This window comes from Leptonychotes weddellii, chromosome 5 (genome assembly GCF_054177405.1).
Source record: "Leptonychotes weddellii isolate Sample4059 chromosome 5, ASM5417740v2, whole genome shotgun sequence".
NCBI classification, from domain to species: Eukaryota; Metazoa; Chordata; class Mammalia; order Carnivora; family Phocidae; genus Leptonychotes; species Leptonychotes weddellii.
The window spans coordinates 118,000,281-118,014,035 of NC_138373.1; the positions used below are offsets into that span (position 1 = coordinate 118,000,281).

General features: G+C 38.7%; 1 protein-coding gene across 1 annotated transcript in view; it reads right to left on the bottom strand.

Moving 5' to 3' along the window:
- The window catches only part of PTPRR (protein tyrosine phosphatase receptor type R), a 232,924-nt gene that overhangs the window by 195,202 nt on the left and 23,967 nt on the right, over nucleotides 1–13,755 (bottom strand). Inside the window, exon 2 of the mRNA XM_006732343.2 lies at nucleotides 13,380–13,678. Within this exon, the coding sequence (XP_006732406.1) occupies nucleotides 13,380–13,678 (299 nt within the window). The remainder of the gene's footprint in view (nucleotides 1–13,379; nucleotides 13,679–13,755) is intronic.

The following is a 13,755-nucleotide window of genomic DNA, read 5'->3' on the forward strand; positions in this document are numbered from 1 at the left end:
CCTTTAAAAAAATTTTTAAAAAAATGTTCTTTGTAACAGAGGTTCCTGACAACAGAGCTAATGTTAAGATCCTAAAGGCAATCCACACAATATTTTACTTCAGAAAATTTTAGATTTATTTGAGAGAGAGAGAGCATGAGAGCAGGTGGGGAGCAGAAGGAGGAGAGAAATCCTCAAGCAGACTCCTCACTGAGCACAGAGCCCAACGCGGGGCTCGATCCCAGGACCCTGAGATCATGACCTGAGTGGAAATCTAGAGTCAGATGCTTAACTGACTGAGCCACCCAGGAGCCCCCTACTTCAGAAAATTTTAGGTGACAGGGCGCCTGGGTGGCTCAGACGGTTAAGCGTCTGCCTTTGGCTCAGGTCATGATCCCAGAGTCCTGGGATCGAGTCCCGCATCGGGCTCCCTACTCCTTGGGAGCCTGCTTCTCCCTCTGCTTCTCTCTCTCTCTCTCTGTCTCTCATGAATAAATAAATAAAATCTTTAAAAAAAAAAAAAAGAAAATTTAGGTGACAAGAAAGAGCTGCATCTGGGAGCACATGACAAAGGGTGAACACAGAGCAGGTGTTAGCACATTCTGGCTGACAGAAAAGATGGCTAGGCTTTCAGCAGAGAAGAGTAGTTGGTGGGAGTTCCACAAGAGGAGGGCTCATGGCAGCATGAAAAGCTACCAGCAGGTAGAGGTGAGGGCTGGCTGCAAGATCCGAGTTCAAAGACAAAACAAGTAATGAGGCAGGTCTCCAGGCTCAGAAGAACTGAAGTGCTAGTTGGTGGAACAAGGCAGACACTCGAGAAGGGAAGAAGATGTCAAGAACACAGGTAATTAGCAATGGCATATAAGCATGGTTTTAGTCAGAGCCACCCCATGGTGCTGTGCGAACCGTGTGATTGCAGCCTCACGGGATGCTGTTGGCTTAAACTACCGTGTGAAGGGTACCTCCTAGATTTATACAACAAGGCAGGAGGCTGTTACAATGCAGAGATTTTACCCTAAGATCAGAGGAGATTAAAATAGACAATTCTGCTGATCTTCATCACCATCAGCAGCAGCACCACCACTATTGTGACAGATGACCTTATTACAACGTGTTATGCTTTAGAGAACAAATTCATTGTCCTAGAAAGAATCAAAGGAGGTAGTCTGGTCAGGTATTACAATTACCATTAACATGAAAAAACAGACTCAGAAATGTTCATTGATCTCAAAGGTAGTCAATGGCCAAACAGGCATATGCAGTCAAATGCTCTACCCCTGAGCTATACCCCCCGAAACAGGCATATGAACCCAGGATGTCTCCTTCTAAAACCATCTGTTCCCACTGTCTTAAATTGCTCACAATGAGAATGGAGATTGGTCCCTGACACTGGGATTGGCCTGCAGAGCAAAGAGCCAACAGATCATTTTACATCTTGTATTCCTTTCATACGAACTATATTTTCTTGTTTTTTTAAACCTAATAGGTAAACAAATTTTCCCTTCAGGGGATTTCCTGTTCTGTAACATTCAGACTCAACCTGTCCATCATACTGATGGCTATTTTGTTGTAGTGATTATTTGTTTAGACAGAATGTGTTACAAAAAGGGTTTATAACAGCTTATGAAAATGAATAAAAGGTAAGGAAATGAGGAAAATGAATTAGAAGAAAAATGAGTGAAGAAAAGTAAACATCCCACCAAAAATGATGTTAGTTCACAAAATAAATAAGGCACTCAATAAAGTTCTCTATATTTGCTAGAGATGGACCACAAATTTGGCTCTCAGCAGGAAGAGAAAAAAGGAAATGTGATTCACAGCATTTACAGCATTTAAAAGATATAATTGGGGCACCTGGGTGGCTCAGTCATTAAGCATCTGCCTTCGGCTCAGGTCATGATCCCAGGGTCCTGGGATCAAGCCCCACAACGGGCTCTCTGCTCGGCGGGAAGCCGGCTTCTCTCTCTCCCACTACCCCTGCTTGTGCTCTCTCTCTCACTGTCTCTCTCTCTCTGTCAAATAAATAAATTTAAAAAAATCTTTAAAAAATAAATAAAAATAAAAAAATAAAAGATATAATTATAAGCCAACCAGTGGCTCAGGAGAAATACAAGTATTCTTGGTACAAAGACTGAGAAGTTATATTTTCCGTTGTTCCATATAATACTAATAATAGCAGCCAATTTTTATAAGGATCTTACTATGTGTCAGTCCTGATGCTAAGTGCTTCAAATGCTTTATCTCATCCAGTTCCTACAAAAATTCCACAGGATAGGTTTTATTATATTACTTTTTTTATAGTTGAGGAAACTGAAATACAGAGATGGTAAGTAAGTCCCTGGGAAAAAAACACAATTTGCAAATGCCTGATTTGAGATTCCAACACAGTTCCGCCGAAGTTATTCTTCCAAAGCTATTCTTCTATCACATGACTACCATTTAGGAGTTATACCTTGATCCAATACTTAAGTATCCTTGAATATCCAATAGAATCCCTCAAGATCCAACATTATGTAGTTTCCACCACGCTCTCTCTGCCACCCAAATTTGTTTTTTTGTTGTTGTTATGTTATGTTAGTCACCATACATCATTAGTTTTTGATGTAGTGTTCCATGATTCATTGTTTGCGTATAACTCCCAGTGCTCCATGTTTTGTTTTCTTCATTGCACTTAGCACCACCTGAAATTATTGTGTTCAGTTGTTTACTTATTTTATTGTTTTTCTCCTATTAGCATGTGAATTACAGAGCTGTAATGATCTTATCTTTTTAATCTTCTATCCCGAGTCTGCTTTACTACCTAAAACTTAGAAGGTGTGCAATAATATTTTTGAATAAATGTTTCAAGGAGCAAGGAGTAGGTGTCCATTCAACATGTTTGCATGTCTGAAAATCCAGTTGCTTCTATTTATTCTTAGCTCCTTACAGATATTACTCACATATTCTTCCCCAGTCTCTATGACTTATACCAAAAATGCACTGTGTCCTATAACTTGGCTATTTTTCATAAACCAGCTTGGCATAGACTTGTTTTTACTCTTTTGATCTAATTTCAAAAAAATTATTCTTAAGAATATAGATGTCACCATCACTTGTCACACATGAGATTTTTTTTTTATTCATTTGTCCATAAAAAATGATTGCTGATTTTTCAAAGCCTACATTCAAAGAATTTGCCTCATGGCCTGCTCAACATAGACGTTGCTATTTGCTGCCCAATATGTCCTATTTAAAAAACAGACCAGTTCTAAAAAAGAGAGAGAAAGCAACATGTGTTTAAAGCACAAAGAACCAACAGGAACTTGTTCTGGTTAAATACCCAATTCCAGTTGCCATGTTTTCAGGCAGGAAAAATAACCAAATTCTTAAGCAATGCAGCTTCACTAGGTCCATACTGGGAGCATGAGATAATTAGGGGTTTTTTTGAACTACAGACACACAAACACATACAAAAAAACAAAAAACAAAAAACCCAAGACATTCAGAATAATTGATTGGATGACATTAATAAATGCAATTCAGGAAATCCCAGAATAAGACAGATTCTTAGCCCTGATTGTCTAGATGCATATTCTCAGCATTCTCTAAATCTTTCCGGATTTCTTGGAATTTGTGTCACATGGCTGTCATTTCCAGAGAGGAGGGCTACAAATCTCACAAACACATCTCCTCCCGCCATCTTAGAAACTGTCTGTGAACAGGTGGCCTATCCCACAAAATTGGTTCTTCCTCTTCTTTTTTCTTTGAAGTTATCTGTTGCTAACTTACTGTTTTAGTAAAAAGACACAATCATATGAAAATGTAGGCTAAATGGACAGATATGTAAAGTAGATGGTGTCTTCTTGATTTATTTATCTGAACTCAAATGTTCCAAATATGGCACACAGGTAATGAAAGAAACAATTTAGGACAAGAATAATGGCTGGATTATATTTTCATACCTTAAAAGCAAAATTTGGAAAAGATTTAAAGCACAAGATTATGACCAATCTCTTTAAAAAAGACAATGATATCTGGCTATGGTGATGTGATATTGTGATTTATAATTTAAAAAAAAAATTTTGGTTTTCATCCACAGTTCCCGGCACAAAGCTCCTAAAACCCTTGTAGTTTCCTATCTAACAGCAATAGGGGCATTTTTAGTCATATTATTTAGTTTCCAGAGCCATAAAGGAGAAATAGGTGTTTTTCATTATTCATAACGAGCCCTTTCAATCGGTTTTTTGTTAATAAGGTGACTTTTTGAAACACCCTAAAGATGGACAGTCAGGTGGCCAAGGGAACCAACCAAATGATTAGAGGGACAGAGCTTTCAGTCCCCCCCACCCTGGGAAGAGGAGGGGAGCTGGAGGTTGAAGAATCGCCAATGCCCAATGATTTAATCAATCATGTCTACATAAGGAAGCCTCCATAAAAACACAAAAGAATGGGGTTCGGAGAGCTTCCGGGTTGGCGAACACAGGGTGGGGCTGACAGAACAGCACACCCAGAGAAGACATGGAAGCTCCGCACTCCATCCCTTTGTCCCATGTCCTTTCTATTTGTCCAATGTGTCTCTTCCGCTTCTCTATGCCTGACTCATAATAGCTTTTAGAATTCACTGGCAATCTAGTAAGTCAAAGGATGTGATCTCCCAAGTAGATAGTGTCAGAACTGAGTGAAATTGGGGCGCTTGGGTGGCTCAGTTGGTTAAGCGACTGCCTTCGGCTCAGGTCATGGTCCTGGAGTCCCAGGATCGAGTCCCACGTCGGGCTCCCTGCTCAGCAGGGAGTCTGCCTCTCTCTCTGACCCTCCCCCCTCTCATGCTCTCTATCTCATTCTCTCTCTCAAATAAATAAATAAAATCTTTAAAAAAAAAAAAAAAAAAAAGAACTGAGTGAAATTGTAGGACCCCCAGCTGGTGGCCCAGAATTGCTTGGTGAGAGAAACCTGCCCCCTCTTCACATCTGTTGGCCAGACATGTCGTAAACGAAGTACGGAGAGTAAAGAGTAGAGGAGAGAGACACAGGAAGCATTTTCCCTTTACATTTTGGTGTGAGAAGTGGGGTTTGCTAGAACAGTCTTGGCTCATGGAAACATATGGTTTGGAAGAGAAAGGATGACAGGGCAGGCGGTGGCCCTGTGGTCACTTGTCATCTGAAGCGGCCGCTATGCTATGCTGTTACTAAAGGTAAAAGCTGCCGATGAGGAAGCTTCGTAACTTTGTCAGGGGAAAGAACCTTCCAAAGACTTTTAGCTCCTGTGTTTTCCTAAAACCAGACAAAGGAACAAATTGTTTCTGCCATCAGACCTATAGAGATCAAGTTGAAGGAACTAAAAATGGTACCAAACCGATCATGACCAGGCAGGGTCAGAAGCCCAGAAAGTCCAGTCTAATTATCCATTAGCAGTTAGATTTTAAAATGGAGCATTTTATAGTCACAACAACAAAACAAACAAATAGAAACCCTAAACATGCTTCATAGGATTTATGATTAGAAAGAAACAGAGAAAGAAAGAAAAAGAGACAAAGTCACTCACAGAGGGTGTAAGAGAACAGTTCTTAACAACTGGAAAACCCCACAGCACCATTTTTAGAGAGAGACCAGACAAGAAAATATTTGCTCCAAAGGAAAGATACTTTCTTTGTTCATCTGCTGACACCATTTGTTTTTACACTATTGGGGAAATTTTAGATTACAAAGAGTTTTTAGGCGCCAACATAAAGACATGCAGAACTTTCCAACTTCCTCAAATGAAAAATCCTGAAATACAACATTTATGTGTTCTTAACAGAATATCCTCTTTTTTGTCCTACTAACTTCTTTGATTGCTTTAAGTATTTCCCTTGCTTTAGATTTAAGGTTGATGGAACATAAATAATTTGGCCAAGCAAGAGAAAAAATAGACCCCATATTATAATTACATATAGAGTTCATAAAAAGAGTAGTTTCCCTTAGGATAAGCTCACTACATCAAAAACTAATGATGTATTGTATGGTGACTAACATAACATAATAAAATAAAATTAAAAAAAAAAATATTAACCAGGCAGTTGCAATGAAAAGAATACTATGTTTGTCACAGTCAACATTTATTTCTCCTCAGAATTAGCTGCCTTAAACCACTGAGTGTGTTGGGAATGTAAGTCAATACATAAAATGGTAAATCTATTATACAATGGAATTTTTAGCAGTTGTTAAAAATGATGCTTTATAAAGACAGTTAATGGCACCAAAAGATGTCTAAAATATAAACTAAGTAAAAAAAAAAAAAAAAACTGCAGGGGTGCCTGGGTGGCTGGTCAGTTAGGCATCTGCCTTAGTTAGGCTCAGGTCATGATCCCAGGGTCCTGGGATCGAGTCACGCATCAGGCTTCCTGCTCAGCAGGGAGTCTGCTTCTCCCTCTCCCTCTGCCCCCTGCTCAAGATCTCTCTCTGTCTCACGCTCTCTCTCTCTCAAATAAATAAAATCTTAAAAAAAAAAAAACTGCAAGCTTTATGTATGCAGATTCCATATATCTGTAAAATAGTCCATAACTATATATATGAGACTATACAGATACATATATCAATATGACATTATTATCTAACAGTTAAGGATTATTTTTATTCCTATTTTTCCTTCTCCTTATTTCTAAATATTCTGAAACTCTATGAAAGTACATTACTTTGGGAGTCAAAACAAAAATATTACTAAGTATCCAATATCCAATTAGTATGATAATCAATTAAACCAGTTCTCTTAAGACTCCAGTCATCCTAATGTTGACTCTAAATGATCCAAAACAAGCAGATGCACTAAGTGGTCCAGTGTCAAAACTTCACACAGATATTCCCTCAGCTTGACCTGTAGCATTTACAGAATGTGTTCCAGCATCCTCCTTGCTGCTTTAGTAGTGAGAAATGGAGAAAAGCAACAGATGGTGACAATTATGCCAAGCTCAAGAACGAAATTTCTACTTCAAGACAATTTGCACGGGTACAATAATATCTGGAGACTCTAAGCACAAAGCTTTCCAGAATGCAAACATTTGGGATAAAAAGAAAGGTGATTATATAAGAAGATCTGATAGTTTAACATGAAGCTAATTTAGGTTACGAAAAGAGCAAAAATTTAGCCAAATTTCTGAAGTAGATTACAGAATTTCTTTTTCTAGACTTTCTTAAAAATAAAATCTAATTTGACACTACAATTCCTTTCTGATTATAATCTCTAGACTGGCCATGATGGATCTTATACCTTTTATTCTCTGGCTTCAACATTAACTTGTAGGTATCAATGAGTATACTTTAAGAGGATAAAAATTAACATTGTCATTAGCTTAAATAAAATGTAATCCATAAAGTTAAATCGTCTATTGAGAAAGTGTACAATAGTTTCCCAAAGCAAATGGCTTATGGTAAAATTTAAAATGTTTGACTTTTGAAGTCAGAGCAATTTGGATTTGTATTCTGCCGGTAGCACTTACTATTAACTGTAGAACCTGGAGAAAGTTACTGATACGGGGCCTTAATTTCTTTATCTGTGCACTGGAAACTAATCATGAGGGTCTTCTGATGCTTGAAGGTTCTTCATAGACAATAGTTTCTTCCATCATTATATGATGAAATTTCTGTAAATTTACCTTTGGTTTCAGCATACAGTTACTTTTCCTGAAGTTCATAGGTAAGAGTATATAAGAAGCCATGGCATAATACAAAGATGCCCCAATTTTGCTTTGAAGATCGTGGTACCCAAACTCTAAGATAATCCCCAATGATCCGGGCCTCCTGGTATTCATGCCCCCTGTAGTCCCCTCCCCATGAGTATGGGCTAGACCCAGCGGCTCATTCCTAATGAAAAGAAAAAGTGAGAAAGATGTCGTGTGATTTGGAGACTAGGTCATCATGCTAGTGTGGTGTCTCTCTCTCTTCGCATGCTCTGGAGGAAGCCATGTTGTGAGCAGCCCTGTGGAGATGTCCACGTGTTGAGGAACTGAAGTCTCCTGCCAACAGCCATGTGAGAGAGCTTGCAAGTGGAGCCTTCAGCTCAGTCAAGTACGCAGAGGTAGCCCCCGCTGACAGCTTGACTGCAGTAACCCCTGAGGCAGAAGAACTACACAGCTAATCTGCTCCCAGATTCCTGACCTTCAGAAACTCTGTGAAATCAGAACTGTTTCTCATTTGAAACTGTTACATGTTGAGGTTATATGTTATGCAATAATAAACAACTAATACACAGATCAAATCCAAAATGACAAAATTGGTAAGGTCTATGGACAAAATACCATTTTCAAGGAAGACAGAAAAGAAGTTTCTAAACCATGACTACATTTGCTTGAAAATCAAGAAAAAGAGTTACACATTTTATTATTTAACAAATGTACCACCATAGTACATTTTTCTCTCAGGCTTTTATATTTATTTCCCTCTAGGAACTTGGGACAAGCGTCCCAAGGCTATTGGAAGACATCTGAGTCACATTCTTCATTACAGTAGGCTTGTGTCTTACATCCATTTAGCATTTTGGACTCAGTATTTAGTATTTGACCCCAATACACTTCACATAAAATAATTCATAGTTTTCCGAAAGCCTGCATTTGAATCACACTTTCTGTGAGTTGCCCACCATGAGCCAGTCACTAAGCTCAGGAATGAGCCCATGCACCTGCCTCCACTATGGCTCAACATGCATTCTTGCCCCCCCCTCCCAATATAAGCAGCATCAAAAACTGTACACGGGCAACAGTGGTTTTCACAAATTTGAGACATTCTTGAGACATAGTACCACACATCTAACAGATTACACTAAATCCTAACTGGCAAATAGTCTGGGTGTTGGGACATTGCCCAGGCACCTGAATTTTCTCCTCTGTCAGAGAAAATTTGCTGCCTAATAGGGCCACTGTCAGAAAGTTTAGCGTACAACCTTAGTCACCCATTCCTGAGTACAAGAATCACATTATTGAGGCCAAGTTGTAAGTCCTCATATCCTCATTATTTCTTGAAGGGGCTATTGTGTCTTAATAAAAATTGAAGTCCAGATACTCTGCTTTAGCATACATTTAACTGGCATCTGACATCTATTCTATCTTTGCTTGTTAATAGCGTCTCAATTTTTATTCAAGTAACCTCCCCTTTCATAAACAGCTTGTGGGCTTTTAGGGATGCTCTAGGGGTGGGGCATGTAGTTTAGGTTTGAGATAATTAGCCTAATATTATCACCGGGCTGAAAGTTGTTCAGGGATGAAGTGAGTAATTAACTTAAATTGGACTAGTCATAGAGATGCCCAGGATATTACTGATGGTTGTGAAAGGGCAATTTTTTTCCACTAACTATGAACCTGCAAGGATAAAACTCCAGGCGTTTCAGGAAACCACGCTGAGATGAAGAAAAGAGAATCAGTCTGAGAATGAAGTCACCCCAGGGAAAGCAGAGCTGGGAGACTGATCCTGGTCAGTTATTTGTCTTTGTCAAACCATACCTAAAGCTATACATACTACAGAAATGTTTGTTACCTGAACCATGAATTTTCTCTGGTTTGGACTGGATTCTTGTCACTTGCCACCAAATATTCCTAACTAATAAACCTTCCCTGATATGGTAGAATTCCAATGGTAGGTACATAGGTTAAATCACCTTTTGGGACATTCCCTACACAAATACAAAATTATGATTAAAACAATATGTCTTTTGAGGCACCTGGGTGGCTCAGTTCGTTGAGCGTCCAACTCTTGGTTTCAGCTCAGGTCATGATCTCAGGGTCATCGGGCTCTGCGCTCAGCGTGGTGTCTGAGGGAGATTCTCTCCCTCTCCCCCTCCCCCTGTGCCCGCTCTTCCCCCTGCTTGCTCCCTCTCTCTAAAATAAATAAAATCTTTCCCAAAAAAACAAATAATAGTATGTCTTTTGACAAAGTACCCAACCATTACTTACCCACATAATACACGAAATGCTACAAAACACATGAAATGCCACATAACACATGAAATGCTACAAAATTTATTTATTGTGTCAAAGCAATGAGAAAGCTGGACCTTCTAAGTCCTTCAGATCACATCTAGAAATTATCTCTTTCCCTGTAAGATGAAACTCAAAAACTGGTCAACAGCAGAACCAAGCTGAAGTGAGGCATAACGCAGATCTCAGGATGTAACTGAAACCCAGCTATCCAAAGCATTTGGTTTTAATCGTCTTCTAAATCAACTGCTTGATAAAAATATTTTCAAAGAAAGTTTGTGTCAAAAAATCAGAGAATGTCTGTGTGCTGGTCTGGGTGAATGGTGAGCAAGACAAGAAGATTTAGGACTCTAGAAAACTCACAGAGACCATCTGAGGCTCCTGGAAACTCTCCATCATCTTCTTATGTGCTTAGAGAAGTCTTCCCCCTGTCCTAAGAACTGCCACTGTATCCTCTCTTTTCTCCCCCTTCCTTCCTCCCTACCTTCATCCCTTCCCATTTTCTCCCCTCCACTTTCCTTTCTCATCCTCCTCCTCTTCCTCCTATCCCTTCTCCTTTTTCTTCCTTTTATTTTCCTTCCTATGAAGATCATCCTATGAAGTAAGCCATAATCCTCCCACCTTTTAGATTTCAAAGCCTTCCTAGTCCCAGTTTTCTCAGATTTTTCCCAGGCTAGAACATTCTTCACTCAGCAACCTAGGCTGAACTTGCTGAACTGGAAAATCCTGCAGCTGCTTCCATGCTACCATTTTCATTCATACCTCTAGATTCTCTCCTTCCCAATGTCATGGTCTTGTGGCCTGATGTATAACTACGGAATTTCCAGCACACATTTGTTTAAAGCCATTTTTTTGACTCCTTCTACAGCACTGACCTTGAGGACATTCATATTCCCTCTATATTGCATTTGTACAGAAATCCTAATAACAGCTTCTTAATTGAGCTTCTGAAATGTAATTAGCATTCTTTGGGATAAACATTCTAATTACACTGTTTCCTTGGAATAAATGAACTACAGATTTCCCTGATCATAAAAGAAAGGACGAAAAGGGAAAAAATTCATTTGTGGATAAATGCTCTAATGAAATGCTTTGTGGAGCCAACTGGGAATCAGGAAAGGAGTGACACATACATCTCTCATGTCCCTGTTAAATTTCTCATTCTATAATTCACTGTCTTAATGATGTCAGAAACAAGAGGGAGAGAAAAAAATATAGGAAGAGGAAAAAAAGTCATCTCTCCCTCTCAATGGAATCCTTAAAAGTTGCATGAATATATATATATATATACACATATATATATATATGAATTTGGCACTGGTGTTTTTACTCTGGCTGAAAAAAAAAAAATCCTGGTAATTTCTCTAATTCAGGAAACTAATACTAAGAAACACTACTCATTTTGGTATCAATTAAGCCATAAAATAATTCTTTGGTACCCCTGCAATATTCCTCAAGTAATACTCTGTGTGTGTGTGTGTGTGTGTATACACACATAAAACACATGTACACCTTAGCTACACAATCATCAATTACTCTATCAAAGTCATTTAGCCACCAGAGTTATCTCCCTTTCATTATCTATACTTCATTTCTAAACCTCTTTTCTGGATAGAATGAACCTTCAAACCAGCTGATACTTGACTGAATGGTGACTGTCTACTTTTTGAGTCAGTAGAACATTACTGATTTATTAAAAAATAACCCTATTTTCCTGGTTTTCCTACTAAATCACACCTGCATAAGTAATGCCAATAGATTACAGGAAACATTAACACTAGTAACTGTTGCAAGCCAGCATAGCCACAGCATGGTTAGAGACTAGATCAAGGAGGTTAGGGAAGCCTAATACAGCAAAATCACCTATTGCCTTCAAGTAATCATCACCCGTAAGAAAAAGCACAGCTTCTTCATGAGTTTCCAAACCACAAACAAGCTAAAAGTGAAATGACCTGCCAGAATTCCTCACTGATGCCTTTTATCCTCCATAATATGAAATTAACTAGACAGTACATGACATTATAAGACAGAACAAACCTCTTGAACAGTAATTCACAGGGACTTTAAGAGTTGACAACAATGGGAATATGATGGTCACCAGAGGAAATATCTCCCATGAGCCTTCGCATTAACACAGGCACATCCAGATACAGCCACATCATTATCATCATTTATCTTCACCAAATAGACAGAGTACATGGCTTTCACCTTCAGAACATCTGTTACTTATGTAAATGCACAAAATTTGTTCAAGTATTTCAGGAGCCAAGTGACCCACATATTTTGTAACAAGAGCTCATCTTGCGTTCTCAGTTTATGATTTTTTTATTGAATTACTGACATTTCCTCTCAGACATTTCCCAAGCAAAGCCAGAGATTCCATTTCATTTGCTCTATTTCTGGATCCCCCAAATGACAACAGGATCATAATAAATACTCAGTGCATGCTAGTTGAAAGCATCAATGAATAGATTTTGATTGTCAATACCAAGTGTCCTATATGTAGTAGATAAAAAATAAAGGAAAGGAAAAAAAAAGTTTGTTAGATTTAATTACATTTGGCTCATAGAGAGATTGTCAAAATGTAAACATGGTTTAATTGAATGATCTTGGCCTTAAAAGTCAACATATTTGATTATATTTGGGGGCAGAAATGCAATAAGAACCATTTAGCTACTGATTTGTAGTTTTAATGCATATCCTCCTGTTGTGACCTTAAACTTAAGAGGCACTGTAGTCTAAACAGGGCGTCAACCTCAGCATGTATTTAAGCTGTGATATCTCCATGAATTGGGAAACTCTGGCCTGGGTTACATACCCTAAGAATATAAGCAATGGAATCACTGCATCATCTTCATTAATAAAGGCTGATGCCTGCTCAGGGATATGAGGAATATTATCCATCAATTACTCCCAAACCATCTTATTTATTCCAGTGACAGAAAACTACCTCCCCCCCACAACACCCCTTCCTTTCAGTGGTCTCTTCACTTGTTACAATTTGAGACAAGTACCCAGAGATCTTCAGGAAGTACTATTTGTTTATATAAACTGAGACTTAGCCTATCTGCTTAGAACAGATTATCACAGAAGACAGAGGCTCAGTGCAGAATATTATCTGCTGTAACTGCAAGTCCTTCCTAAAGCCATTTTTTATTCAAATATTTATTAAGTACTGTGCAGTGTCGGTGGTATAGTGGTGAGCATTGCTGCCTTCCAAATATTTATTAAGTACCCACATGTGCCAGGCACTGCGCTCTGCACAGAGCATACAGACAAGGTTTCTTATTTCATGGGCTTACATTCAAGAGGAAGCCAAAAGACAATAATCAAGTAACAAAAAAGAAAAGACATATCAAGGAATGAGAAGTGCTGGGGTAAAGAATCATTGAGATCCGATGATAACTATTCACCATTAGGTTTTGTTTTCAAGCAACAACCACAGAGGAAAGTATCAGCGTCAGCATAACGCAATACTTACCACCACAATTACATTTGCTGCAGGGATTGGAAGGTTTTCCACTTCAAGATCTTGACCAGCCATGGCCAGCAGATTGAGAGATGGGTCGTATGCAGGTCTAGGAAATGCTGAATTAACAATTTGGTGCTGTTCGTTTATTTGCGTTTTAGAAGAGGAATGGTAGCTATGTTTATATCTCTTTTGTGGAGTTATGTCCAGGCTCTTCTCAATGTCTTGTGAATGGTGATAAACGAATGCTGGCTTCCCACTCTTCTTCTGATGAATTGCCAAGAACTGATCATTATTTCCCGAAAAGCACCCTGAAACGAGGAGAAGGCAAAAACAAAAATCAAAGACCTTCACTGAGATGAGTAGAAATATCTGATAAAGAGAATTA